This window comes from Taeniopygia guttata, chromosome 3, assembly GCF_048771995.1.
Source record: "Taeniopygia guttata chromosome 3, bTaeGut7.mat, whole genome shotgun sequence".
NCBI lineage: Eukaryota > Metazoa > Chordata > Aves > Passeriformes > Estrildidae > Taeniopygia > Taeniopygia guttata.
In genome coordinates this window covers 13,622,115-13,649,848 of record NC_133027.1, presented here as the reverse complement: position 1 = coordinate 13,649,848, position 27,734 = coordinate 13,622,115, and the positions used below count along the sequence as shown (strand labels likewise).

The 27,734-nt window shown below is 36.5% G+C and overlaps 1 protein-coding gene across 7 annotated transcripts in view; it reads right to left on the bottom strand.

The window, feature by feature from the left end:
- Positions 1-558: 558 nt before the first annotated feature.
- CYRIA (CYFIP related Rac1 interactor A) overlaps positions 559-27,734 on the bottom strand; it is a 55,081-nt gene continuing 27,905 nt past the window's right edge. The window contains exons 4-14 of one of the 7 annotated variants that reach the window (XM_072926352.1): positions 19,572-19,651; positions 19,305-19,384; positions 11,717-11,838; positions 10,382-10,487; positions 9,244-9,380; positions 9,082-9,159; positions 8,694-8,810; positions 8,520-8,599; positions 6,920-7,046; positions 3,722-3,792; positions 559-2,597 (exon numbers count right to left, since the gene is read on the bottom strand). In XM_072926352.1, coding sequence (XP_072782453.1) covers positions 2,534-2,597; positions 3,722-3,792; positions 6,920-7,046; positions 8,520-8,599; positions 8,694-8,810; positions 9,082-9,159; positions 9,244-9,380; positions 10,382-10,487; positions 11,717-11,838; positions 19,305-19,377 — 975 coding nt within the window. In that variant the 5' untranslated portion in view covers positions 19,378-19,384; positions 19,572-19,651 and the 3' untranslated portion in view covers positions 559-2,533. Of the gene's footprint in view, positions 2,598-3,721; positions 3,813-6,919; positions 7,047-8,519; positions 8,600-8,693; positions 8,811-9,081; positions 9,160-9,243; positions 9,381-10,381; positions 10,488-11,716; positions 11,839-19,304; positions 19,385-19,571; positions 19,652-21,445; positions 21,784-27,734 lie in introns of those variants that run through there. The other 6 variants (XM_072926351.1, XM_072926350.1, XR_012054836.1 and 3 more) reach the window with 6 other exon arrangements.

Here is a 27,734-nt window from a genome sequence, read left to right as displayed (position 1 = left end):
AAATAAGAAGCATTGACAAAATGGAGATCAATAACTCTGACCATTAGTCTATACAGATCTTCTTCCAAAAACTATTCATTTGAATTTATCTTACAATTAAATGAATAATCCTCTGGTTTACAGTTAAATCAATAATCCTTATTGATTATAAACACAACCTGAGATGGCCCCCATAGGTCAGGATGACTAATGTGATGATGTAAAAGTCAGAGAAAGGATTCATGCCCTCAGCAGTATCAACAATTCCCCTTGGCCATGATGACAAACAAGTACTAATATACGTCAGAAAAACACAAGATTTTTTAAGTGATGTGAAGTTATACTGTTGTAGCACACAAGTGAAAAAAGTACTTTTAGGACACATAAAGGTGAACCTACTATATGATCCAAAACTTAAATGAGGTATTTCTCAACCTGTTTATGTTGTCACTAAATATAGGGAGTCCCAAAGCTTACTGTACCAAATTTTTTATTATTTCAAACAAACTTCTGTACAAAAACATCAAAGCAGGTCAAGAAATCCCATGACTTCAAAACAGCACATGACAACTCACAGAATGCTTTAAGGTTTACATTTTTATTATACAAGTGACAAATAGTTTTTCTCTGCAGTATTTAAAGATAAGATTTCATTGTTTGACAAAAAATTGCAGGTAAGCATATGTTAACTTCAGTTACCAAAGCCCAACAGAATGGCCTGTCATCCACCTAATTTACTTAACTGGAAGTGACTATGAACAAAGCAGGATTTTCCCTAACATACATTTTTAAATGTCCCCCCATAAAAAATGGAGCCTGTAAACAGTGGATTTACTACTGTGAAAAAAGTGTGGTCATTGCTTTCAGAAAAAGAAGATCTAATGTGAGTGAGTTCTCTCTCCCTAACAACAACATCGCAACTGGCTGCTGCACCTGCAGGGGTGTGACATGAATGCTGGAGATGTGGAGCTGTCCAGTATCAGGACACGCATGACATTGGCACCTGTGGGTTCTGATCAGGTCTAACAAACCTCACAGGGGTTGCTCTGCTCAGAAATAAGCTCTTAAATTAATCCCTACTCCAGAGAACTTGTGATTAATACTGTTTAAGGACTGAGTTCAATGACGCAGTTTGCCACGGTGCAGCCAAGTTCCAACAGACCAAATCCATTTTCAAAGTCTTAAGGTAAAGTTTTTAGAAGAGATGTGCATGAAAATTCCAGTGAAAGCACACAAACCCTGATTATCCATATGCAGATAAGCAAATACAAATCTGAATCTGTGCACAAGCACTGGAGTTTCCACACATACATGCAAGCAAAGTACACAAAATCAAACACATTTTCAGAACGTGACCTCTGCAAGAATATGTACAGCAGACCACCCAGTAGACACACATAACAGAGCATGAGCACTTTGCTGCTTTTGGCAAAGTATTTCTATTCCATTAACTGGAAGATTTACCAGAAAATAAGAACAAACAAGTCAGCAAGGAACTTAACTTCTTGAAATATCAATCACATCTCAAAAGCCAGTGAAGAGCAGTCAGCTGATAAATATTTCTGTGTTGACTCTGACTCATCTAATGAATAACACTACTAGGAATTTAATGGAGTTCCTAAGAACAGATCAGCTCTTCATTTTAAACCATCCCTAGGTCTGATGCAGCCAATTTGACACCAGGGAAGTTTGCTACAGAAGAGTGTACTAGTTTAGATCAGCCAAAAAATTACTGGCTAGAGCTGTCTGGTAGTTAAAGTTCACTGTGAAATATTTACACTGACAAACCTTTTCCAGTTAAGTCAAGACATAAGTTTTTTTTTTTTCCTTTCTAAATCTAATACAATTATACAGAGTTTTCAAAATCTATCAATGATCTTTAACCATATTTTCTGTTTATGTATACTGCATCTGAGAAAGGATATTAATTTCCTCAGTTGTTGAAAGGTAGGGCTTATACTTAATTAAAAAGGTAAAATTACCTGTTTGAAATACATTTTTGGTATTTCAGACAACACATAATTCATAAAATTAGGTGGATCCCCCCTTATTACAGGAAAGACAATGCATTTTATGAGTGATGAACATTCAGGTATTCTCGTATTCATACTAGTTTGACAAGATCCTAAAACTGACCAAAAAACTGTGCACATGTTTTTCAAAACATACCAAATTAATTTTGCTTTCTCTTATATTAACTTTCTTCTTCTTTAAAGTTCCTTTTCTGTGGTACCTTTGACATTTCAGTTTGATTTCCATTTTGTCTTCACTGCTACGTCTCTGATAGAGAAGGTGTTTAAGGATTAAAATGCACAGATAAACTGTCTTAACTGTAGTATCTAAGTAAAAAAGTATTTTAAAAGTCAAAGATAAAGGCTGGAATAAAAACTTAGGTTGCACTATATAGTCAGTCAGGTTATGAACAGATTTCTATATTTTAGCAATGTGAAGAAAATGGTTATGCAAATACACACAAGTATTAACATCAAACTGTATTAAATTATGTAAACATACACATCTGTGATCAATACAAACATCTACTTGTCTGTGGACACTACTGCAGCATAGCTCGAATTTGTTTTGAAGTAGATTCATCATTCAGGTGTTTTGTAGTGAACCTAGAAATTACAAGTTAAAACAATAATTTATAAAATGAGCAGAGATAGGAAAAGTCTGAACACTTGAGCATGTTTTTGAAATCAGCACAGTTCAGTTACACAAAGAAGGAATTTACATGTTCCTCTACTGATCACTGGAATTTAATTGGCAAGAATCTGGTGTTCTTTATCTTATAAATACCCTATGCAATAAATTATTCCCTGCTAAAAGGTCAAGAACTGTGGCTAAATTCTCTTTGGTATCTGCCTAGGACATTGTCGTAATCTTGGGTCAAAATTATCACTCATTTTTTCTAGAAAAAAAGCAAAAGACATAAGAAATATGGTAAATACTAAAATCACTTAGGAATCTAGGCTGAATTTTGGCATAATCTATGACTTTAAGCAGTCTTCTTAAATATTCTGAGAGGACTGAAGAGCTTTAGTGTGTTTTTTTTCCATTTTTTTCCATTTAAACCCAAGCATTCTCCACTGTTTATGCTAATAGGGAGACTGATTATAGCATAAGCTTGAAACACACTTGATACTTGTAGATTTAACTCCACATCAACTTTAATTCAAAAGACATGATAAGCAAATGTGGAAGTGCAGTTCTCGCTCTGTCCAAGCATTCAACAGCTAGAGAATTCAAAACAGCTCTGAAAAACTTGGGTTTGAAAACTAACAACATTCTCAGCTTCAGAGAAGTGCCAGACCCCCATGTGTTTTCCTTCCCAAGACAGCACCATAAACAGGATTGGGATTTAGGATGCTGTTTTCTGGAAGCTGTATAATTTTGCAAGATTAAAAGAAAAAAAAAAAAAGGTTTATCAAGATGGAAGGGAGAAGGGAAGTACTTAAGAGTTTGAGAAAGAGAAATCCGACACTTCATTTCTAAAATGTTCTAGATGCTGGGGTATTTCATATAGCAAATATTAGCTAGGATATACTGTTTACAATATTAACAGTTATTGTTTATTCAAGTCAAATTAAATGGGAAGAAATTAGTATAAAAAACCCAAGGTGATAAAGGCAAACTTGAGAGGATAATCTTATTAAATTATTCTTCTAAAGTGAAGAATCTCAAATACAAAGATACTAGGGGAAAAACAAAGAGGAATTTTCTAGGGCTGAATCCCACATACCTGAGAGCATTCAGAAGTCCTTCCACAGAGTCAGGTGGTTGTTCCTTTAAAACTTTTATGCATCCCTTCATCTGGGAACAGAAGCATGCCACTATTGAACAATAATATATGAATTGCACTAGCTGAAAACAAGGAAAAATTTCACCGTATACAGGCAGGTTTCTTACTGAGTGTTAATGCTGCTTTACGTGACATAATAAAAGCATTACAACTTACTAAAAATTATCTCAAAGTTAAAAACTTCACTTTGGAGAAAACATCTACTACAATAAGTGTTTGCAGAGAGTAAATTATGTATCAAGTGTCTATATTTTAACTTGCACTCTATTTATTCAATTCCAAGTAAAAAATACAAATATCAAAACTATCTGGTATAAGCTGAAAATAAGAGATTTTGGAAGTTCTGCGTCATTGCTGTTAACAATTATAAGAAGAGATGTTTCAACTTCGACTTTTATGTTTATGTTTGCATCCAAGGAAGTAATTTTCAATATTCAGTTTTTAGTTGCAAACCTAACCAGTGACAACTTGTGATTTATTTCATAACTAGTGGCTAAAAATTTAACCTAAGAAGTCCATGGTGTTGATTTTAACACCTCCCTGAACAAATATCTTTGTAGAGACTGTTAAAAAACAGGCTGAAACTTTGTCCATATTTACAAAAGGGGAAATGAAGCACGGAAAGCAGGAGTAGAATTCATTTGACTCATTGTACAGATTCTCTAGCTTGTCAATAGAAACAAGGAATTCTTCTAATCTATTCAGAAGGTATCTTCCCCAGTAGTACTTATTTCTTCCCACTGCTATGAAGACATTGCATCTAGCTATTCAGCAATTAGCCTAGATTAATTTCATCTTATTCAAAATGACAGATAAAGACACAACTAAGTCAAGATTTGAATCCTTTAATTTTCCAAGACACATTGGAGTACTAGATCTACATGTTAGAATTTTCTTTGCAACTGAAGAGCACCTCTGCTTTACTAAAGAAGCAGATGATGAAACATTTCATTTAAGTCAGGGTCCATTTATGTGCCAGCAAAAATTAGTCAGAAAATGTAGCTCAGCATCCTTGACAGGGAGCACCCCAACAAACAGTGCTCACTGCTCAGCTGGCTCACTTCTGCCTGCAAAGTGTAACTAGCTTCGCAAATAACAGATCCGATGAGATTCTCAGGTTAGCACCATGTATTTTGACGTTGTTATTTTTCCTTAATTAGAGAAGCTCAAGTCTATGTGCACATCACTCAGTACTGGTTTACATGCCCCAGCAGATATGATCAGACCAAGTCAAAGGGGATAAAAATTCAATTATTTTTAATTTCTGTTAGAGTCAGAATACCTAAAACAAGTTGGATAAACTGGGGTTTATAATTCTTCCTTTTCTTTCTTTCTCTTGGGGAATTTTTCTCCCATATGTGTTGCTAGGAGACAATAACGACCAGCTACTCAAATGAGACAAAAGAAGTTGCCACAGCTCAGGAGAGGACAGCAGCTGACTTGGGGGTTTCTCTGGGAAGGGCAGAGACACCAGGAGAACTGGGCTGGGAAAAAGGGGTTGGTTGCAGCCCCCAGCTCTCATGTGCTCTCGGCATTCAGAGGGGAGAGAGGCTGCAGTCACTGTGGGGAGAATTCGTCACCATTGCAGGGTTCCATCTCCTGCTGCCTTTCTTCTTTCTGGGGTTTTTGTTTTGTTTGTTTTTGCTGCCGTTGTTATTGTTTGTTTGCCTTGTTATACCCACACATACTCGTAAAGAACTGTTACTCCATTTCCCATGTTTTTGCCTTGCACTTAATTTCAAAGTTATAATAATTCAGAGGCAGGGGGTCATACCATATTTTCCAGTCTAAGGGAGGTTCCCTCCTTCCTTGGCAGACACCTGTCTTGCATATGAACACAGATGCCTAAGCTAGGAGACTGTCATTAATAGCTTAAAATACAGCCTCCTGTCTTGAAAGAGTAAGGAAATGGTAATATATTCCACTGTCCCTGAAATTCTCTTGAAATAGCTTGAATGGCTGAAGTGAATAGTTTGGAGAAAAGAATTGTTTACCACAGCAAATCAAACTCATCATCTGAAACAGTAGGAGATTTTTTTGAATTACAAAAAAAATCACTCAGCTAATTACACAAATCAAGATTTGGGACCATGTACTTGTTTTTTAAAACTGAGTTGTACATCTCCTGCCTCCCATTTATATCTACCTAACTCTCCTGTTAGATTACAGGGCTTCAGGATAAATGTGAGAAACAAAGTACACACAATGTACATTTGGACCTATCAGAATTTCATTTGTGCTGCCTCTGTAGGCAAGAGACTGAACCAGCATTCAAGAAATCGGCATTCAAGTCCCAGGCTCTATCTGCTTCATGACCTTGAGCAAATCTATTCACCTCTGTGACAAATCTTTCTCTCTGTAGACAGTCAAAGAGGAGACGTGGCAAAATTCGGATATCCACAGATGCAAAATGCTAAGGAAGACCCAGTGTCATGGAGGGCAATAATATACGGTTTTTTCCTTCTCTTTTGAAGAAATCCCTCTTGTAAAGGGAAAGACTTGGTATCTTTTTCATTATTAAAAGCTTATTTCTGCTGAGAGAAGTGGTGTGTGAGATTTAGGTTTGTAAAAACATGTAGGAAAAACAAGAGTACTCTTTTCATGTGTGCTTGCAATTTCTCAAATGGAAAAATAAGATTGATTTCTCTGTGACTGGCCATGCCAAAGATAAAACGGAAGGATCATTATCAACATTACAACAGTAACATTTCAGTTCTGTTACTTCAGATCTCAGACAAAGCAGAGACAACATTGAACATCTACTTATTTACAAGAGAACTATTGCCAAAGATGAGCATTTCAGCATTGATACATTACATGATTTAAAAAAAATTATGACCATAGAACATATTCCAGGCTAAGTGTAATATAAAATTATTTTAGCCTAACTATACAGTCAGCAAAAAAGCAGAGGTAACTAAGAAAAATTATTATCTGTGTCTGGAAGAAAATAAAAAAGCTGGTCCTTATTTTATTTTCAAAAAAACTGATGTTTTAAAGAGCACAGGTGAAGACAAATTCTAAATTGCCATTCAAAAACAATTAAAATTATTTATACCAAGCCATAGCTTGCACTGAAAAAGAGTTGCAGACTAGTACTCTCAAACCTACAGAGTATTAAAGAAAGGCTTCACTTACATCAATCTTTGATGTCTTTGAGAAAGCTCCCACAGGATGAACGTGATCGTACAGAATAATAACTCCCACCATTACTCGCATGCAGAACATAAGGGTCTCTTCACTGGTGAATCTACTCCTGTACTCTCTGGAAAACAGAACAAAATAAATAAACATTCTAGACCTTTTACTAAACAATTTTAAAAACTAGACTGGGACTGCATGAAATCTGAACCAAAAGTATATTTTAAGGTTGCAGATGCACATTAGTAAGGATTTAAATATCTGTGAATTCTGCAAGCCTGTGCCAATTTACAAGAATGGTTAGAGCACACAGATGTAAACCTCTCATCATACCCAGGCAGAGTTGAGATCCTCAAAATGTATGTGATGATGGCTTCATAGAGAACTTAATGAAATATGATGGAGACTGATCTGAAACACTTCAGTTTAATCTCAGAAACACCACATGCTGGGATCTTGAAGGAAAGCTACTGTTTTTGCTTAAATTCCTACTTTGGAATAGTTCAGTGGGATCTAAGTTCAGCAGCTAGGAAGTTCAAGGCTTCACCAAGGTGGATTGTAACAGCAGTATGCTCTCTCTCTCTCTCTCTCCCTCTGTGTATTGTAGTAACACTCAGTCTACAGTAACTTCAACTTTTATTCTTCCACAGTATTGTAACATGAACGGACCTAAAGGTTACAGAAATTTTGACATGAAAATGCTTGATTATCCCACAATTAGAATTAAATATCAGGTAACAATCTAGATGACTCACAACTTTTTTCACTGCTTTTCCAAAAAATGAGGTGACTCGTAAGGCTACTTTTTCAATTACTGCTTCTATGATGCCTCAGGATTGTGAGATGAGTCCCACCCCTACAGACACTTCTTCAGAATTTTCATGAACAAACATAAACCTCAGGAATTCTACCCTTTACATGGCTCCATGAACAAATGACTCATAGGCAGAAAGACTACCTTGACTCTATTTTACATGTGTTTTCCAGTCAAAGAGACATCTAGCCTAAAATACACTCCACTAAATGCATAGCAAAATAATAATGAAGAACCCCCCTGGCTGTTATTATCTACATTAACAGATATAAACACAATTGTACAGCTGAATACACTTGTATGAATAAATTTTTTCGTAGCTGATCAGCTGAAGGTGATTTTTTTCGTATCTAGAATGAGATGACTGCATCCAAAAAAACATCTCCTTGAATGAGCCAAAGTCTTGCCCTCTGTGTGCTAATAATTGAGCAGCAAAGGCAAGCAGGAGGCAGCAGTCAGCCTTTAGCCCTGGTTAGACAAGACACAGACACTGAAGCCTGCAAGTGTATAAGATTATTACACTCGTATTTTAACTTTTCATTGAAATGCAGGCTGACCATGTAAGCTCTCGCCAACAGAACACTGACTCATGAAAGATATCATAAGGTGGTTAGAAGAGGAGGCAACGCTTTCTAACACCAGGTCATGCTTTTTATACAAAAGAAGTAACAACTTAAGGCAAAGATACAGGAATTCACTTGGAAAAAAAAGTGTTACCCCAGGTGGCTAATTGAAATATAAGTACTGTCATACAAACCCCCCAAGATTGAAGATAAAACTTACGGTGTTTCCAACATGACTTTACATACACTGGCCATAGTACTTAGACAGTCTGTTGTATTTTCAATTGGTAACGTTTTGTTCTGGAAGGGTAAGAAAAAGGCAGTGTTCAGTAAACTATCTTGTAAAATTAAAATCAATAATATCTATGGTAGACCTTTCTTCCCCTTTACATACTTCTGATACAAAATGTGTCGTTGCATTACTGAGGGTTTTCAGCATTGGTGTGGCCTCTGCATAGAACAGGGACATCCTATTGGCCATTTCATTGTTCACTTCATTCTCAATGTCTAGCTGATGAAAACAGAAGAAAAAATAGTCAGAAAAGCTCTTTAAAATCTTGCCAGCAGCAAGAAAAAGATGCAGTACATGCTCATGTCAGAAAGCAGATTGTTGCTTGAACAGTCCTCTCTAATCACTTCATCCTGACTGCTGATTAACTCTCAGTATGAGAGAACATGACAGCTACTAAATCAAAACCAAAAACTTTACCAAAAATGGCATAAATGCATCCTGATAAATAATTACCTCACTGCGTGCAGCACATCTGAGTTTATTTACTTACATGCATGTTGTTTATTCTGTTGCGACTTATTGTCCGCCTGTAATAACTGAAGTCATTCTGAATCGCTGGGTTTCTCATCTTCCAGAAAGAGAAACAGGAAATAATCAGTTTTGGTTCAAAATATACAGCAACAATCAACATGTATTGAAAGACTTTATTAACCTTAAGTTCATCAAAACGAAGAGTAAAATGTAAGATTTCTGCAAACTCTTTCGCCAGAGCCTGTTCCCGTTCCAGGTGCTGAGTTGGAGTGTAGGGAGGGCATGTCAAGGATTCCAGTAAACTCTGCAGGGCTTTCTCTGAATAAAAATCAAAAGCACAAATTGTAGTCAGTGCACACAAAGTTTTAACTACATATCTAAAAATACTGCATTTGAAGGAAAGAAACCCTCCAAACATGCTGAGCCCTAAACATGTTTTTTCTCACTATTCTGAAGTGAGAAGCATTAATTAAAGACACCTGCCTCTTCAGGCTCTGCCATTTTCTCTCTATTTTGTATCACAGAATTCTTTTCCATTTTTGTCACCCTTTATCTGGGATCCTTATCAAAAATTCTAGAGGAGGCATTTTTCTTGCTTTCAGATATTCATCACTTTCATCTTCCTCTATTAGCCATCAGCTCGGCATAGAGATTATTCTGGCATCTCTGTTACTAAAAGTGTACTCTTAAGCACTAATACCAATATAAATCAGCTGCCTGTAATTACTAGCATAACTCAAAAAGTGAAAGAGATAGTTAAAGGATGTTGTAGAAGAAACCCCTTGCACTAGGAGCCCTCTCACTTCATACATATAATTGCATTCCAGAGTCCTAATTCAAAGAGTAATCACATCACATTTTGTGTTTGTTGGGACGTGAAGTCAGTGTACAACACATCCAACTTTGGATTTTCAACCTGTGAGAGAGTTTATTGATACACTTTCCTCATTATCACTGCCTTAAAAAAATCTCAAAATATTACTACCTTACATTCCTTTTAAAGCTCCAGGGGATCCAAATTACAAAAAATAACATGGACCAGAGAAGTGCAGAAACGTGGCAGGAAATACAGAAAAACTTTGTCGTTTTATCACGTTTTTTGCCTGTATGCTATTTAGGTAATACAGACAAACTAACAAGCTATGAAATTAAGATTAAAGAGACAGCTTGATACATGCAATTGCAGTTAAATGTCCATTGATATCAAACAGAAATAATATTAACTCTAAAACTCTTTAGAAGTTTGTGGGAAGACAGAACTTCCTCTTCCATTATATATAAAAAAGCCTATAAAACAGAAATATTAAAACAGGGCTCACCTAATCTGAGTGAAAATTCATAAAAGCGCTTTAGCCTTACAACCAGGGGACAGACTGAATTCCATGCTTTTTCTTGCAGCTGAATATCATTGGGATTTTGTATTGCCTGAAATGAAAATATTACTGTAAAGACCTGTGATAAATAAATAAAAGAAAGAAGTGGTTTGGAATTTTCCTATATTATTTTAAAAAGTATTGCAAAACATAGAAGAATTCAGAGAAGTTACACTGCATAGGATTCAAAAAAATACCATGTTTTCCACTTTCCCTCTGCCCCTGTAACATACTGTTTCAAAATCATTCATTACAGTGAACCACTGACATATAGAACTATGTTCTAGCATATTCTTTTGGGAGCAAAACTATTGTAAAAGCATCAGGTAAAACTTTTTATGTGACTATGGGTTGCAAAAGTAGCCTTTTTTTTTTGGGTTTTAATGCTTTTGAAAAGCTCAACATGTTGAGGTTTTTAAGTAAACAACGCCTCACACTAAGAGTATCTACAAATCTGATCACCTGAGGAAAATACTATGTTACAGTTTAGAAGTGTACTTCAGGACCAGTTTCAGAGAATAAGATTCCTCTAAAGTGGATGTGAAGTTATAATTCACTATTCCACTTACAGAATAGAACAACTATCTGTATCATGTCGTTATTGGACACGAAATGAGTACACAGAAGCTTGGTGAGCTCAAGAGAGAACAAGAGCTAATTTTATTTCTGACTTCACAATATATAAAATTCTAAAAGTGACAGTGGATTGCAGGATGAAATTCCTACCTCTCCAACCCCACTGGCCAAACCAACAGTCTATCAATTCTCTCCTCCCACAAAGAAGAATGCAAAATAATCATTATTTACATGAACAGTGCGTGAGAACTCCAGTAGAAATATACAAATATTATCAGAAAGCTAAAGAAGTTTTATTAGAACTTTAAAACTTGTGAAAGAACTATAAAAGAAAACTTAACAGTTTTAAAAATCAGGGCAACAGTATCATGTATTTCTGACACTTGAGTATTACTTCTGCCGTGTCCTCAAATTTGACTTCTGCCATGAGATACATGAAACAAGGTACATGAAATGGTGTTGAAAAATAGTAACTAATCACGAACAGAAAACCTGAAAGAAGCTCCAACAGCCATCCATCATTTAATGATTTCAAGCTAGAGCTTTATACTGAATGTTATTAATAATTTGTTATGTATTTTATAAATACATTTTAAGGAGATTTTCACTTGAGTTCATAGAATGTGCTTGGATAGAGACCAGAAGCAAGGAATACATCGAGTTTTGCTGATTTTGCTTCCAAAGAACTGTCATTAACAAACATACATCTCTAATTTCTTGTCCAGCTCCTTTGTAAGCCTGAAGGTCTGCAAGCATGCTTTCTGAGTCCTGTAAAACTGCACTGATCTGGTTCCAGACCTCCCTTTCTCCATCCGTGGGCTGTGCATCTAAGAAAGAGAAAAGCAAAATGAACAAAGTCAAAAGGAAGCTGAAGTACAAGTGGCAAGATTACTCAGTTCTACTTAACAATACCATATCCAGCTTGACTATGTGTAACCATTCTAAACTAGTTTTTTTTCCAAATATACAATTATACTGCCATTCTGCTAAGATCCAATCTTCCGCTTTTTAATAGCAAGAAAGGAAAAACAGTAGTTTTTGTATGCTCTGGCTCATAATGCCTCTTCTCATAATGCAACATTTTAAAGAGCAGCAGTATCATAAAGCAATGTTATTAGAAAATAGGATAATGCATCAGTTCCTCTCTTTCACGAGCTCCATGGCTAAATTACAAAGAATTGCTCACTTTTCTTGCAGCTTGGGGATAAAATCAGGCCATTCAATGGATGGAGCAGTGGGATATTGCTCCACTTTGACTTTCCTCCAGGCTTCCTTAACCAGGGCAATTTATTTCTCCTTTTGTAAAACAGACACAGTACTATTAAAATAAGTTTTTTCTTATGTATGTCAGGGATCATTCCTGCCACTAAAATAAATCCAGCTCTGCCATTTATCAGTTTTCAGGATATGAGTGACCTGTAGACCTTTACTGTTGAGAGAAATGACATTTGAAAGTAGATCAATTCTCCTATTCAAATCTCCTCCTATGGGATTTACACAGCAGTGTGACACCAGGGAGTGATGTTATCCCCAGAACACTGACACATTTGACAAGGTAGAGATCTTCTGTCTTCTTTTGCTTTAAAACATAAAGATGACAGGCATTGACCAAAGATTGGATGACCTACATATGGGATTGCAGTCAATATATGAAGGAACAATGACATCTCTACAGAGACACAACTATTTCTTCCCTTAGATTTGTATTAGCTCGTAAAGATAGAATGTTAATTTTTATGAAAGAAAAAATTACCTTGACATTGAATCTTAGAACTTAAAGATTATTTCCTTGAATTTAAAGCAGTAAGGTAACTTCAGTTCAAAACTCATCAATTAGGATGAGCTACTGTACTCATCCCTACATTAATAGACAAGAAATATTAAAAACACTTATTCTATTTAGTCGTCTCAATCTCGTTAAGAAAAGTGATAGAGTTTTCTACCCATGTATCAGTATGGGATTAATTTACACAGTCCCCATTAGGAACAAATTGGTTCACACTGGAGTATATGGAAAACAGGCATTCTCTCCATGATGTTTCAGGTTAGGATAATTTGTTTAAATGTATGAAGTTACTTATGGACCTTGCACAAACAGGACACAAAAGTAAATGAGATTTACACGTCTGTAGCTTCAAAGCAACTCATACTTAAAACTCTTCCCATATTCCTATGGCACCATGAGTTCCATTGAGACTGGGTACATAATACTGATTGGACTTTCCTTTTTTTTCTGGAAGTTTTCCTTTCTCTTATTTAAAAAATGAAAATAAATATAAACTGGGCTTACTTAGCTGGATTTTATAACCAAAATATTTCATGTAACTTAAAAATTTCACTATCCTTCAAAAAGTGAGGGAAAGGAGCACCAAAGGGAAAAACTCCCCACAGGAAAATCCCATCTGGGACATGGCTGTGGAACTGACCCATCAGACACTTTAAATTTACAGTGTTCCAGACTGTTTTTTTCCTCAAGCTGCAAGAAATCCCAGGGTTTGCCATCTTGTGATAAACAAGCAAAACAGAAAACTCTTCTGACATTAACGAGGAAAGCAGTGACCCTGAGAAATAGTTACATACCACAGAACAACAGAGCAGGGGAAGGTGGGAGTCACATAAAAATCATTATCTATATTTTATTAGTCAAGATAATAAAAATAACATTTCAGTGAATACTAACACAAAAGAGAATAAATAACTTGTTAGTGCAGTTCATTAATGTAAAATTTGCATGTGCAGGTCACCTGAAGCATCTTGTTTAACCTTGTTGGTTAACAAGGTACTTCTATGTTGATTTTTACAATTTATTTGTTTTAAAAGTACTAGTGCTAAATGCTATACACTGCCCAGCACTTTCGGACTTCAAAAAGGCCTTTAGTAACACCCTTTATTGTAAGTCTTTTTCAGAAGTTCCCAATTTATCTTTTGGAAGTTGGTGGAAGGAGGAATATTTGAAACTCATTGAGCTTTCTGTAGTATCCCAGCACCTGGAGACAAGAGTAGGAGCAAAAGGCAGGTAGGTGTGTGGAAGAGGGAAAAAAAGGGAAGGGAGAGGAAGAGGGCTACAAAGGCTTCAGAGCAGCAGGCTTAGGTTGCACTTGCAGAAATGTTTTGTATTTACGTTGGAAGCATTTAGCTCAAAAAGAAAAATAGGGAGAATGATTCAGGCTTCTTTTCTTAAAAAAAAAACCATGCATTTATTTATGAAATAGAAGTTATGCAAACAGATGTTCTGATAAGACCATGGCCATTTTTCAAAAGGGATTTTACAAGAAGATCCTGCCAAAAATGGTCAGCTAAAATGACTGAAATGGATCACTTTGAAAACAATTTCACCTTACTGTCAACAACAATAATAATAATAGCAGCAACAACTGAAAGGAATCGAGACTTCTTCATGACAGATTTTGACTTTTAGAGCTGGCCTGCTATTTCAACGAAACCAAAGCTTGTTTCTCTGCTCTGAATTAAATGCAAGTCCTGAACCATGGTGTGCAATCAGTGGCTGGCTGTGCCCATGTCTTATCCCCACACCACCAGAGAACCAGCACGTGCTTCAGGAACCTGAGCCCATTTATAAATGAAACCACTTCCACTGGCCAGCCCATGGTGAATGCAAGCCCGCTCAGTAACAAGTTACCATAATGCCCAGACTCACTGCATTTCAAGGCTGATATTTCAGAATGCTCATGATTAGCAATCAGAGTATTCTGTCTTTAATAAGACAAAATAGAGAATCCTTTCACTTCCCTTTGGACAAATGTTTCTAATGTGAACCCTAAACCAAACAACTACATGAATCCTGTTTCAAATTAATGCAAGAGTCAGATGAGGCTTGGATCTCCCATACACATTTCACATTCAGCAAAATGTGAAAATTTTAGCTCTCGAAAGAAATACACTCCCTCTGGCTCCATCTGAAATAACCAGACCATGGTACTTCATCCATTTCATGAACACATGCTCTCTTTCACATTTACACATGGCCTATGCCATGTTTGGGATACAAATTCAGACTTCACAAAGAACAAGAGGAAACCTGGACCCACTACAGCTCATTTGCGGATGCATTAAGGATTTCAGGTGAATGGTGGGGCGTGAAAGTGGGGTCGTCATTATTTTCTTAGCAAAATACTTGTCATTTGTTTCAGAAAATTCTCCTAGCAGTGTGAGGTATCTACCTCATCCTTCACCAAATGTGCATTAGAAACAAATACAGAAACTTCTAGGTAGGTAAAACATTAGTATTCATAGGATAAGATTAAATACAGAAAGGATATGGTGCCTTTACCAATGCTAAATGAAGTGCAAAAACACCTCAGTAATTAATTTTAATGAATAAAGAACAGTACTATGAAGAGTACTAAGAACAGGACTACAAGAAGAACTTCCAACTCACACACCCTTTCTGAATCTGAAATGGAGACCAAAAGCTGAGAACTTTATTCAACCCTTAGGTGGTTAAGCGTTAGGCGGTTAACTGAGGCTGGTTAGCTCTTCCATTTTAGTGCATGTAGAAACATAAAAATACCATGCCCTTGTGACCTTCACAGCATAGCAAAAGAAAGTGAGTTAAACAAGAGCTTTCATGGGTTCTACTTTCAGCTTTTCTAGTAATGCCCACTGCTGAACATGGCAAATAACCTCAGCCAGCAAGTTAGAAAGCAGTACAAATATTTAACTGCATAATGCTAAAGTCCTATTTCAGATTTGTCACCATGACAATGATTTTTTTCCATGCCAATCTGGGACAAAATTAAAACAAAAGCTCAGAAATGAGCAAAGGCATTTTAATTACAGTGAGTAATGCACTTTAGAGGGTACCAGAACCTGCTACACTCCATACAATAATGAATCCCCAGTACTGGATAGAAAGAGTACCCTACACGGGATTTTTTAACTTCATTCTTTCTAAGCTACTAGAATAAAGTGAAGATCACAAAATTGTTAATACTGGCTCCAGGCAGGATGCTGTGCCAGGGAGATCAATGCCCAGTTTCAGCTCTGTGGTGGACAGGGAATACACACACAGCTCCTCTCTGACCGAGCTGCAGTTTCTGGCTCAGGGCACTCCACAGCTCAGGAATGGAGTGCAACTCCCACAGGCTGGGTGCAAATTATACCCCCAGCCTTGCTGCCTGTGCAGCAAGGGTATTAATTAATGACCTATTATGTGAAAAGTGGGCAGTTGCTCTGCTGCCAGACATGTTCTAATAATAGACCCTTTTAATTGTGCATGAATAATAACTGAAAATTTCATGAATCTGTCTGGGGATGTGGGGAAATCCTAGAAAATAAGATTCTTGGAGGGGATGAGAGAGATTAACTAGGATCAAGTGAAATCCACCTAGCTAACATTAAAAAAAAATGAATCTACTCTGCTCACATTAAGGTTAGAAACAGATAAAAAGATTTTGAGGAGAGGATGGGTGGGTGCCACTTAAGGACATCTCTGAATAATCTATAAGCTTTAGTCTTTTAGCTTCAAGTTAAATTGTTGCCTCTTTCAAATTATTTCCAAGAATTCATGTGGAATTATTTGTTTACTTTGCCTGAAAAAGGCAGCAGTGGTTTGACAATAGATTTTCTGCAAAAAAGAGCAATTTTAAGATGGTACAGATAGAGCTCAATTACCCAGAATTAACTGATCTGCAACTAATTGAAATAAGGTCAACATTCAACAACTGAACAGTTCTTGAACTGACAAAACTGACAAATCCATTTCAAGAGAATTTCTTGTGAAATCCTGAAATCTACAGACTCTCAAGACTTGCCACTCTCAAGATTTGCTTTTCCTAACATTATTTTCAAGCAGAGCGCTAAGAAGGAATTAAGGTAAAGTAAATGATATATAATCAAACCAAAAGGTAGCAGCTTGATTAAAAATACTCCCATCAAGATTCAAGTGTAAAACAGCAAAATGGTGTATTTTCTAATAAGGATGAATTTTTTTCTATTTAAACCTTTCAGCAGACCTTAAAAAGGAGTAATTTGGCTGAATGCATTAAGTCTGCAACACCTCTTTAAAGAAAAGACCCTTCCACCTGCATGGAGAATGTTATTCTCCACACAGACCCAGCATAACTGCCCAAGTCAAACATTTACTGGGGAGCAAACAGAACTACTTTTGCTATACAGCATTAATTGAAATTAATGCTGGATTCAAGTTTTTTCAAGTATGACCATGGAGTTACAAAACTGAGTTTCCAGTTTGAATTGAAGAATAATGTTAGGTGTCAAAAAGAATTGCAACTGACAATGTGGACACCTGCATGAAAGTAGGGGAAAAGAGATGACGTCAAACACTTTTTTTTCCTTTTGCTTTTTTTGTAGCCAGATAATGAAAAAGCCCACAGAAAATAAAAAGCAAGATGCTGATGCAAACAATGAATACAGCAAACACATCAGCTCAGCACACCTGTCACTCTCTGAATGCCCAAAAGCAGTGACCATGTTCGCCCATGAGCTCGAACTGACAGCTCAGGCCACAGAAAGCCACAAGTCCAGCCCACACCAGACTCTGACCCATGTCCACTCACTCAGAGTGTCCCTTTCCACTGTATGATGGTCAGCTACAGGAGACCGAAGCACAAAACCATAGCCCTTTAAAATTTTTAGCCACATCCTTTGAGCCAATACAGATTTTGTGCCACTAAAAACCTCTGGGACTGTATTTCATGAGAAAAAACTTAAATTTTCACTTACAAGCACAAAATTCTCTAAGATTTGAAGAAGACAGTTTTGTTCCTCTCCAGGTAGGTGTGCCTGACTAGTGTGCCCTAACCACTGGCACCTCCTATGGGAGAGGGTACTTAGTTCAGTTCTTGGCCACGTGCTTTTGGACAGAAAAACAACCTTCACTGCCAAGGCAACAAATTCGGTATTTCCCCCTCTCACCAAGGCTCCCCACTGCCAGAGCACCTGTTTCCTGCCAAGCCTGCAGCCTGGGTCAGGAACACTTTCTTGCCAACAAGGACACAATGGGGCTGATTAAACCTGTAAGCTCAGAGCAGCTGAAAGCTTTCACAATAATCTGGCAAAGCCACAGAGCACTGCCAAGGCCCTCAAAAGTTTGGTAGAAAAAAATTAAGTGGTGGTTTGGATAGAGGTTTGAAATCCTGGGATGACAACACAGTTTTCAAATCACATAGACAGAGAAGAAAGGATAGATATATGGCTCCTCCTAAACCCAAACTAACCAAATAACCTTTCTTTCATATTTTAAAACTGGTTTTTCATTATTAGGTAATTAAGCTCTAGATGAGAAAATTAAGGTATGTGCACAGTTCCAGTCATCCATTCTAGCTCTCATCTAAGAATGCATGTTTGAACAATTTAATCAGATTTAAATTACTTTTTAAAGCAGTGCTTCTGAATGTACACAGACATACACACTCGTAACATGTCAGTTACTTCTTTCAGAAAATAATTAATAAATAAATTATTAAAGAATAAAATTATTTCAAGATGACAAAATATGCGTCTAATAATCTGAAATGCTCTTTTAAACCATGCTACAAAAGGAAAATATTTTAAAACCACTAGATTTTCTCAAAACTTTTTGGTTAGCTTTTGGTCTTTTTTTTTTTAAAACAGAGGTATTAAGAGAGAAAACATCACACACTGTTAGTGTTTCAAATAAAACATTTCACATATGTAGTGAAGACATTAAAACAATATTAAAGGATTTGGTGATAGTGTCTAGAAGTAGATGCAGGGAAACTGTATTCAGCAAAAGTGAAAACTGCTTTGGATCAAACATACATGTGACAAGAAAACTGAAAATAGGAAACACTGTTCTGCAACTGATAACCATGCAATTTAGAGAGATGCAATCAAGCACTACTTTGACCATTTCACTACTTTTTAGACTATAAACCCAGCTAAATCATCACCAGACCAAGCAAAAATACTTTCACCTCCACTACTTTTTTTTTCAGCTTTTTATTTTCAACATGATTCAAGGAAGAATCATAATTTTTTTTTCAACCCTGATTTGTTAAAGAAAGCTGAGGTTGAGTTAATTCATATGTAAGTTTAACAATGGCTCAGAAATGTTTTGAATTTAATTCAAGATAGGGTTTTACTTGCATATCTACTTCTCTGCCCTTTTCTCTGCTCAGAATGAAGTAATTTTGTATGGTTTTATAAATATCAGAAAGTAATATTCTACTGAAGTGTAATTTGATTTGTTTGCAAATCCCTTTTGAATTGCTTTATGATGCATAAGCACATGCAGTTTATTAGGAAATAATAAGCAAAGAAGGCAAGCCAGGCAAGAAGCTTTGCTCACTTTCAAAGTCAAGGAAAAAATTTGGCCCCTGATCAAGCTCTGTGCAAGTGAGAACTTTTAAAAGATTTCCCATTTGGTTCCTGAAAAATAGAAAAGGAAGAGAAAAGGAGTCCTGAGTGAACAAATTATTTTAGAGACAAGGAATTGGACAGATTGGTTGTGCTGGAAAATACACACTTTAAGCAATCAGATTTTAAAAGTTTTCCTCAGTTTGCTGCTAAGTCAAGGAAAAGATTTTGTCATTGCCTTGTAATTGTTTGAACTTACTTTCAAAATCCAGGAAAAAATGTGGATAGTTTTCAATTTCCCTGGTAAGGACCTTAAGAAGATTACCCATCCCAGCAAACCTAGTAAATGCAACAAAATCATAAACAGTTATACACATAAATTGAGAATACTACAGCTAAGAGCTTGACACAGTCTGCATCATATAGTCAACATTTTGGTAAGTTCTGGACCATGAGAAATATTTGATGGTCAATTCTGTGACATTTATGCAGAAAGGAAGACTTCCGATAAACACAGAAATAATTCTGTTCAAAAAATTGGAATTTAAACATCAGGACAACATCCCAGTGTATAAACAGATATTTATGAATTTATTCACTTAGCAAGAGAAATAAACTCAGAACTGTATCTCTATTTGTTAATTCTCTAAATTGCTGGACTCCAGATTACCTAATACCGTTTCCAATTAAAAACTGACATCTTAACACTTGTCTTAGATCTTCAGAAAAAATCCATGTCATTTTAAGAAAATAACTCACTACAAAGGAAAAAATATAGTTGTTTCTAGTCAGTAAGACTTATAATAAGATTCTATAAAATTCTATCAGAAAGGAGAGCTAAAAAGCTTTTTAGCTTTTAAAAGTGTATATATGCATTAAAAAAAAAAAGAGAAAGAATAAAAAGGGGAGGTTGGAATCCTATTTTTTATCAGTTATTCCAATCTTTTATCATCTTGGAATTTTCTGCATTTCAAGTTATGAACAAGTCCCAAAAGCAAAAGTGACCAGTTCTCAAAAAAGCAAGTCTCTACAGAAGATAAAAAGGAAAGAGATTTGAAAAAAGGTTTTTTGCCAGTGTAGTCTTTAGGAAGGTAAATTATTCTAATACTGTGTAGAAGTAGAGCTTTCTTGGTCGAACTTAAAACTTTTTCTCAGAAGACAGAAAAGTCAAACCATGAAAAGCACGTATCAGGATAAAGAGATCTGCCTGGAGGGATGTAGAAAAATGTAATTTTAGATTTAAAACACAGATTGAAAACTGATTTTTGCCTCAAAGAGAAATATTCTCATTACTCTAAACCACGGCTCTTGGGGATCACATCTGATGTTCATCTGTGATTCAGTTTAACTCTTTTCCCACTTAAGAAATCAGACCACAAAAATTATTCTAAGCATGTACATGGCCGATACTCCACATGAAGAGACAAAGCTTTTTTCAAGTTTTCCCACATGCATTACAGTAGGAAAAGTATCATCAACCCTAATTTCTATGTGCATATAAAGGATGTATTTCTACATCAGGAAAACCTAGGAAAGTAATGTGAGGCTTGTAGATTTCAAAGTAGCCACAGCCACACCATAAAATTAGATAAATTTAATCAATAGTCTGTTCAGAACATGCAATTTCATGTAAGCCAGGCTTTTGTTAAATAAATGGCTTTGTTTTGCATTAAATACTTCTTCAAAGTTTCCTCTCCAGAACAAATCCAGTGAGCAGACTGTCAAGCCCTTCGTAATTAGCAACATCTTGCATATACAAAATTGAAACACAAAGAAACATTATTCATAAAGTTACATGCAGAAAAATATTTAAACTTTAACTTTCAGAACAAGATCAGCACCTTATAAACTGAGTTTGACTTTCTGATTAGCCTAGAAAGGGGAAAAACATGCAAACAGAGCAAAATAGATTTTATACAGTGTCAAAACTTATATGTTCAATTATTAATATTTTCAGCACACTGGTATAATACATTTTATCAGCATCAGCTAGGAGAAACATGATAAAGTACACACACCTATTTTTCTTTTCGTAATCTTGAAAAAAAATTACATTATGTAATACTATCACAATCGACATGACTGACTCAGCTTGGATTCTTCACTTTCAACTCTTTTTAAGCCATATCTTACCTCATCGCCTTCAATCTTCAGAGAGTACTCAAGCATTTCTTCTGCTGCCAAAGCTTGCACTGCATCCAGAACTGGTTTAGCTGATAGCATGCTTCGAACAGCGAGGAGCACTTTGTGCCAAAAACCTGAGGATACGCTCCCTCATTTGCATTGAGTCGCTTCAGGTCATGTGCCCAAGCTCTGCCTCTGATCCTTCTTAAACAAGTACAGCACATCTCAGCTTGGGAGATTCCTCAGTATTTTTCCTGAACTTGTGTTACATTTCCTAGCTTGTTTTTCACTTTATTCCCTCTCCTTCAATCCCTGTGTAGAAACTGATCCAGCTAATCAGGTCACAAGTATGGAACCGAAGCCTACCACAAGCTTATATAAACACATGTTCATGCAGGTGGCATTTTCCACTGATCCTGAAGGCTCTGGTTTGACACAACCTATTTTCAAAGCACATCAACCCCAAAAATAGTCATATTCAACATCAACATCCAGAAAATATGGTTCAGGCCGCTGCTAACATGTTTTAGTTATTTTTAATATAATTTCTCTATGGTTTCCTAAAATACAAAACTAAAAGCAACATCTGGTTCCATGAAACTTCCACTTGCAAGTGTAATTCATCATTCAACACTAAATTCTAGTTTCAAATTAAAAGGCCAAACTTAAAGGAAGTGCTAATAAATGCAAATCTTTGCCTCAAACAGAATTATTTTATTCTGCATAGCCTTTCAAACTGTCTTTCCTCAAAAACTCTAATAACATATTCCAAACCTCAGGAACTGAAAGTCACCTACAGGATAATTTTAATGAGATTTCAAAGTAACTAATGGCACACATTCTGAGAAGGTCTATATATATATACTGTGATTGCAAGAGAAATGCAAATAACAGCTGATGTACAGAAGCAAGTCATAAAGGTTTAACCTAGGAGCATAAAAGTCTATTTCATTAAACCGGAAAGCATTTTATTTTACTTACTGTAAAATCAGTTAAAATGTTGAACTGAGACTCAAGGCATATATAAAAATATTGCTGATGCTGCACCACTAAATGCTAGCAGTTCCTCTTTAGTGTCTAAATCCCTTAAAATTCCAACTTGCAACTCTATTCTAAGTTGACAACAATGTCTGCATTTTTTCTTATTGTTTTCCAAACCATTAAAGCTTACCCTAAGATATTACATACTCTTATAGAAAATAGTTTTTAAGCTATTGTTGACATTTTAAAGCTCATTGCTTAATCATTTATGCCCAACATTTAATTAGCACACAGACAAATAAACCATAACCCAGCAATGAACAGAAAGGTACATTTAGCATTTTGCATATTATTTACCATTATCCAGTAGCAGATGTTAAAACTTGAGCTTTGAACAAAATATCACAGGCTGGTTTTCCAACAAATAACTGTGTTCCTAAAATGTCACTGATTTAGTTTCAACATTCTAGAGGTATTACCTTCTATGGGAAAATAAATTCCTTCTACCCCATTAAAGTAATCGGTTTCTTTCCGAATTGTGATATATAAAATACTATCTCCCCCCAAAAAATCAGAACTCAACCCTACAAATCTGCCATGGATTTTACATATATATACTGAAAGTATACTGAAATACATTTATTATGTACTGAAATCCAGTTTTGAAAATACAGTAAGTGTTCCCAAACTGGGTATTACTAATTGAACACTGAATATCATGTTATTCAACACTTCTTTAAAATTTTGGTTTACACACTGTTTTAAGCAACTACACAATTCTGTGGAGTTTTGCACTACTTTCAAGGAACAGCTACAGTACCATACAAATTGCTAGAGAAGTACTGATTGATTTCTTCTCTCACAGGACTAATTTAATCAGTACCAATTCAACACCATCGGCAGCACTGCAGTACACTGAAAATGTAACAGAGAGACAAAGCTTTACAACTTTGTGTTAGTGAAAAAGGACACATTCACCAGCTCAAGCCTTTGCAGCTCATCAGTGCTCCTTTGCCAGATAATATTTAAATCTTGCTCACATAAACACGGTCTGAAAGGCTTTTGTCAAAATGAGCTGGATCAGCAAATACCTACTGCTTAACCTCATTTAGATCATCCTAACGAAAGCAGGGCTTGTGCATGTTTTCATGAGCAGCTCCACCGGGAGTTTCAGGAGAAAGGCCCCCAAATTCAGGAGCGGCAATGGATGATTCAGAACGATAACTTCTAGTGGCACACCTAAGTGGGTAGAGACAGGAGGCATCCAGTCCACAGTCTGAGGGAAATGTACTAAGCACATCAGCATCATTAAAGCACTGGAACTGACCTTACTGCATGAATAATTAATCGTGCTTTCAAAAATATACCAGCACATTAACAAACTCAAGATCTCTCAGATCACTAGCATGATTCCAAATCACTGTGATAGTCACTCATACAGTTAGCTGAAGTGCTTGTAAGGAAACAGCAGAAGTGCAAGATTCAAAAAATTATCTTGGGGAAACTGGCTGCTCATAGCCTGGACAGGTACACGGGGTAAAAAACTGTGGTGGTGAAGGGAGTCAGATCCAAATGGTAGCTGGACACCAGTGGGGTTCCCCAGGGCTCAGTACTGGGGCCAGTCCCAGTTAACATATTTACCAGGGATCTGGACAAAGGGATTTGTAGTCGTGAGGCCACACCTCAAGTGCTACGTCCAGCTCTGAGCCCCTCACTACAAGAAAGGCATTGAGGTGCTACAGCATGTCCAGAGAAGAGCCATGGAGCTGGGGAAGGGTCTGGGGCATAAGCCTGATGAGGAGCAGCTGAGGGAGCTGGGGGTGTTTAGCCTGGAGAAAAGGAGACCCTAACACTCTGAACAACCACCTGAAAGGAGGCTGTAGCCAGGTTGGGTTTGGTCTCTTCTCCAAGGCAACTGGCATTAGGATGAGAGGACGCGGCCTTGAGCTGAACCAGTAGAGGCTCAGGTTGGATACCAGAAAGGATTTCTTCATGGAAAGAATGGTTAAAAACAGGAACAAACTGGCCAGGGAGGTGGTGGAGTCACCACTCTAAAAGTGCTCAAGAAGCAACTGGACATGGCACCTGGCTCTAGTTGGCATGATGGTGTTCAATCAGAGGTTGGACTGGATAACCTTGGAGCTCTTTTCCAACCTCAATGTCCTGTGATCAATTGCACTCTCAGCCAGTTCACAGACAACATCAAGTTGGGCAGGTCTGTTGCCCTGTTGCAAGGCAGGAAGGCTCTGCAGGGGATTGGGACAGGCTGGACTGATGCTGATGTCAACGGTATGAGGCCAAGTCCTGAGTCCTGCCCTTGGGTCACAACAACCCCTGCAGTGCTACAGGCTGGGGAACAGTGGCTGGAAAGTGACCAAGAGGAAAATGACTGGGGGGGTGCAGGTCAACAACAGCTGAACATGAGCCAGGGTGGGCCCAGAGTGGCCAGCAGGACCAGCAAAGTGGTGACAAGCAATAAGACAAGAGGACATGGCCTCAAGTTGCACCAGGGAGATTTATATTGGATATTAAGAAAAATTTGTTTTCTGAGAGGGCACAAGCACTGGCACAAGCTGCCTGGGGAACAGGGTGAGTCACAATCTCTGGAGGTATTTAAAAGACTCGTAGATGTCGTGCTTAGGGACATGGTGGATTTGGCAGGATCAGGTCAACATCTGGACTCAAATGAACACAGAGATCCTTATCAACCTAAATGATTCTATGTTTCTATTACTTCTTCCCATCAAATTCCACAGTAGGTTTCTTTTTAATAATCTCTTCAATTTTCTTATAGTTGAGAACATTTGTATGGATATGGTATTGTTACTATCTTCAGCTGTTTTACTGCTAAGTGTTTAAATCTTATAAATAGCAGTTGCATTGATAAAAAAAATAAAACACCTGATATTTAATAGTCTCAGTTGTGCAAATACTGTTAGTCTTCTAAAATGGTATTACTTCTCTATGGACTTTATTCTAAAAATATGTTTAAAAGTATAGTTATACTAAGAAAAAAGTAAAAACAGCATACATTTGTGTTGAGGTGATAATTGCACAAAACCACCAAAGATATTTGATAATGAAGTATGTACTGTATTCTCTAGGAAGGCATAGATAAGACAAAAACATAACCAAACTCTTTTCAGAGGGCAGGCCATATTCATTTTCCAGAAAAAAAAGAAGTTATCCCCAATGCTGGCCTCTAAATGCTGGATTTATAAGGTTTTCATAATACACACAACATATATAAAGAGCACCAAGTGGCAACCTATACACAAGCAAAGAAAAATCAGTGCCACACATTCCTTAGGCAGGTGAAGTGTAAACAGACAAAAAACAAACTCCAACAAAACTAAAAGCCAAAAAATAGCTATAAAGAAGTGAAATGCAGAATAAGAGAAGAAAGTTGCTCAAGGTGAAAGTAACTCAAGATAAAAGAATCATTCCCTCTTTGAACAACCATTTTATTAAAATTCCTGGTTAAGGAATACTTCCAGCCAAGAGCTTTTGCTGTTAACTGATATGCAGATTGCAGGACACAATTAAACCTACAAAAAAGTGGTGCAATTCAAAGGGAATTAATAAATGGGTTGTAATGACAAATATGTTTTTCAGTAATCATAAAATGTTTAGAGTTGGCCAACTTAGTACCTGTAGCCCCAAGGATTACAGAGCTTGGCTTGCAGTTTCTCTAAAATTAAAAGGTAAAAAGAAAAAATTACCTTAGATGAACCTAAAAATTATCCAGCAGGGGGATTCTTCTATATGCCAACCCTCACTCCTGAATTTACTTTGAACAGAACTCCTGTATATTTTCAGAGTATATAATGTCAGAGCAGCCTTCATGAAAGAATGAAAACCAGGCACCAAAAATATCTGGATTTTGATTCATAGGTCATAAAAAACCAAAACAAAACACGAACCAGACAAACAAAAAAACACCAACAAAAATGTAGAATGGAATCCAATTAAGCAATTAGAGTAAAATTACATTTGAATTTAAGAAAGTACTGCTGCACTTTGATCCTACTGCCTGAACAAAGTAACCTAGTCTGAACATGGCGTTGCCTGCACAGATGCTTTACACAAACCAGGGACACAATTACTCTGTACACAACAAATGGAGCCTCTGTTAATTCTCACAGCAGGGAGACACCTTTAGAAGATACAGGATAGGTTTGGCTAGTTTGAGTGTTTCTTCCTTCAAAATAAAACCACTCTATTTTGTCCCAAGTTGAATTTGACTTAGTTTCTCCAAAATCTTGTAAGAGATTCACATTACCATCTTCCTGTTAAAAGTTTTCTTGTCCTCATCATCTCCCACCAAATTCATAGTGGGAAAAGAAACAAGCCATCTTAGAACTCACTCAGTTTTGGAAATCTAATGATTTGAACATAGAGAAGGTATCTGGTTTCACTATTTGTGAATATAATGAGCGAAAAATCTATGCTAGATCAGGTAAGAATCAGAATCAGAAACAGGACTTTTGGGTGAAAATTCAGGAACAGAAAAAAAAAAAACATTCCTGGTCCTTTCTGCCTGTAAATGACTGCTGATCATTCAGTCTTACGACTATGCCACATAGAGTATTTTTATTATACACACAGAAAATCCAATGCAAGTATCTAAAAGACAAGATGAAAACCATCGTATTCTGGTTCTCTGGGCAGCTATGGTAAAAACTTTCCTCAGAGTGATTTTATTTTCCAGTTATTTCTTGTGTCAGTTGATAACATGAGTAAGTCTTTGCATGCTAGCTTTTCCCTCTTTCTATTTTTCTTCTTGTTTTAATACATAAATGCTGAAATAGCACATCTAATCTCAGTAAGTCAAACATAAATCCAACAGGGACTGGATTTCTTAGTGCATACTTCCTAGTGATCTGCTCTGAATGTGTCAGTATGTAGCATAGAATGCATTTTGCTATTTGTATTTATGGTTTGGAGGGTAATAATTTATAAAATATGGATCAGAATAGTCTTTACAATAATGGTTTCCCAGGAAACGGGAAAGAAGTTAAAGAACATTTTAAAATACTAAAAGGACAATTAATTCAATCTAAGATATTGACATTAGTGGAATTAAGACAGCTATGGCTGGCAATAGTCACCAAGAGCTCAAGATATGAGGAATTAAAGATGAGATGTGGATCTTTCTAGGGATTTGCTGCTTTTAGTTAAAAAATTTGTCATAGTGGTCCTATTTAATATCTCATGACAAAAATAAGAAAACTTGCTGATCTATTACAAGGCTGCTACAAGGCTTCTGATGGAAAAAGCAAGAGTTCCACTAGAAAAAAAAAAAATGAAAACCCAC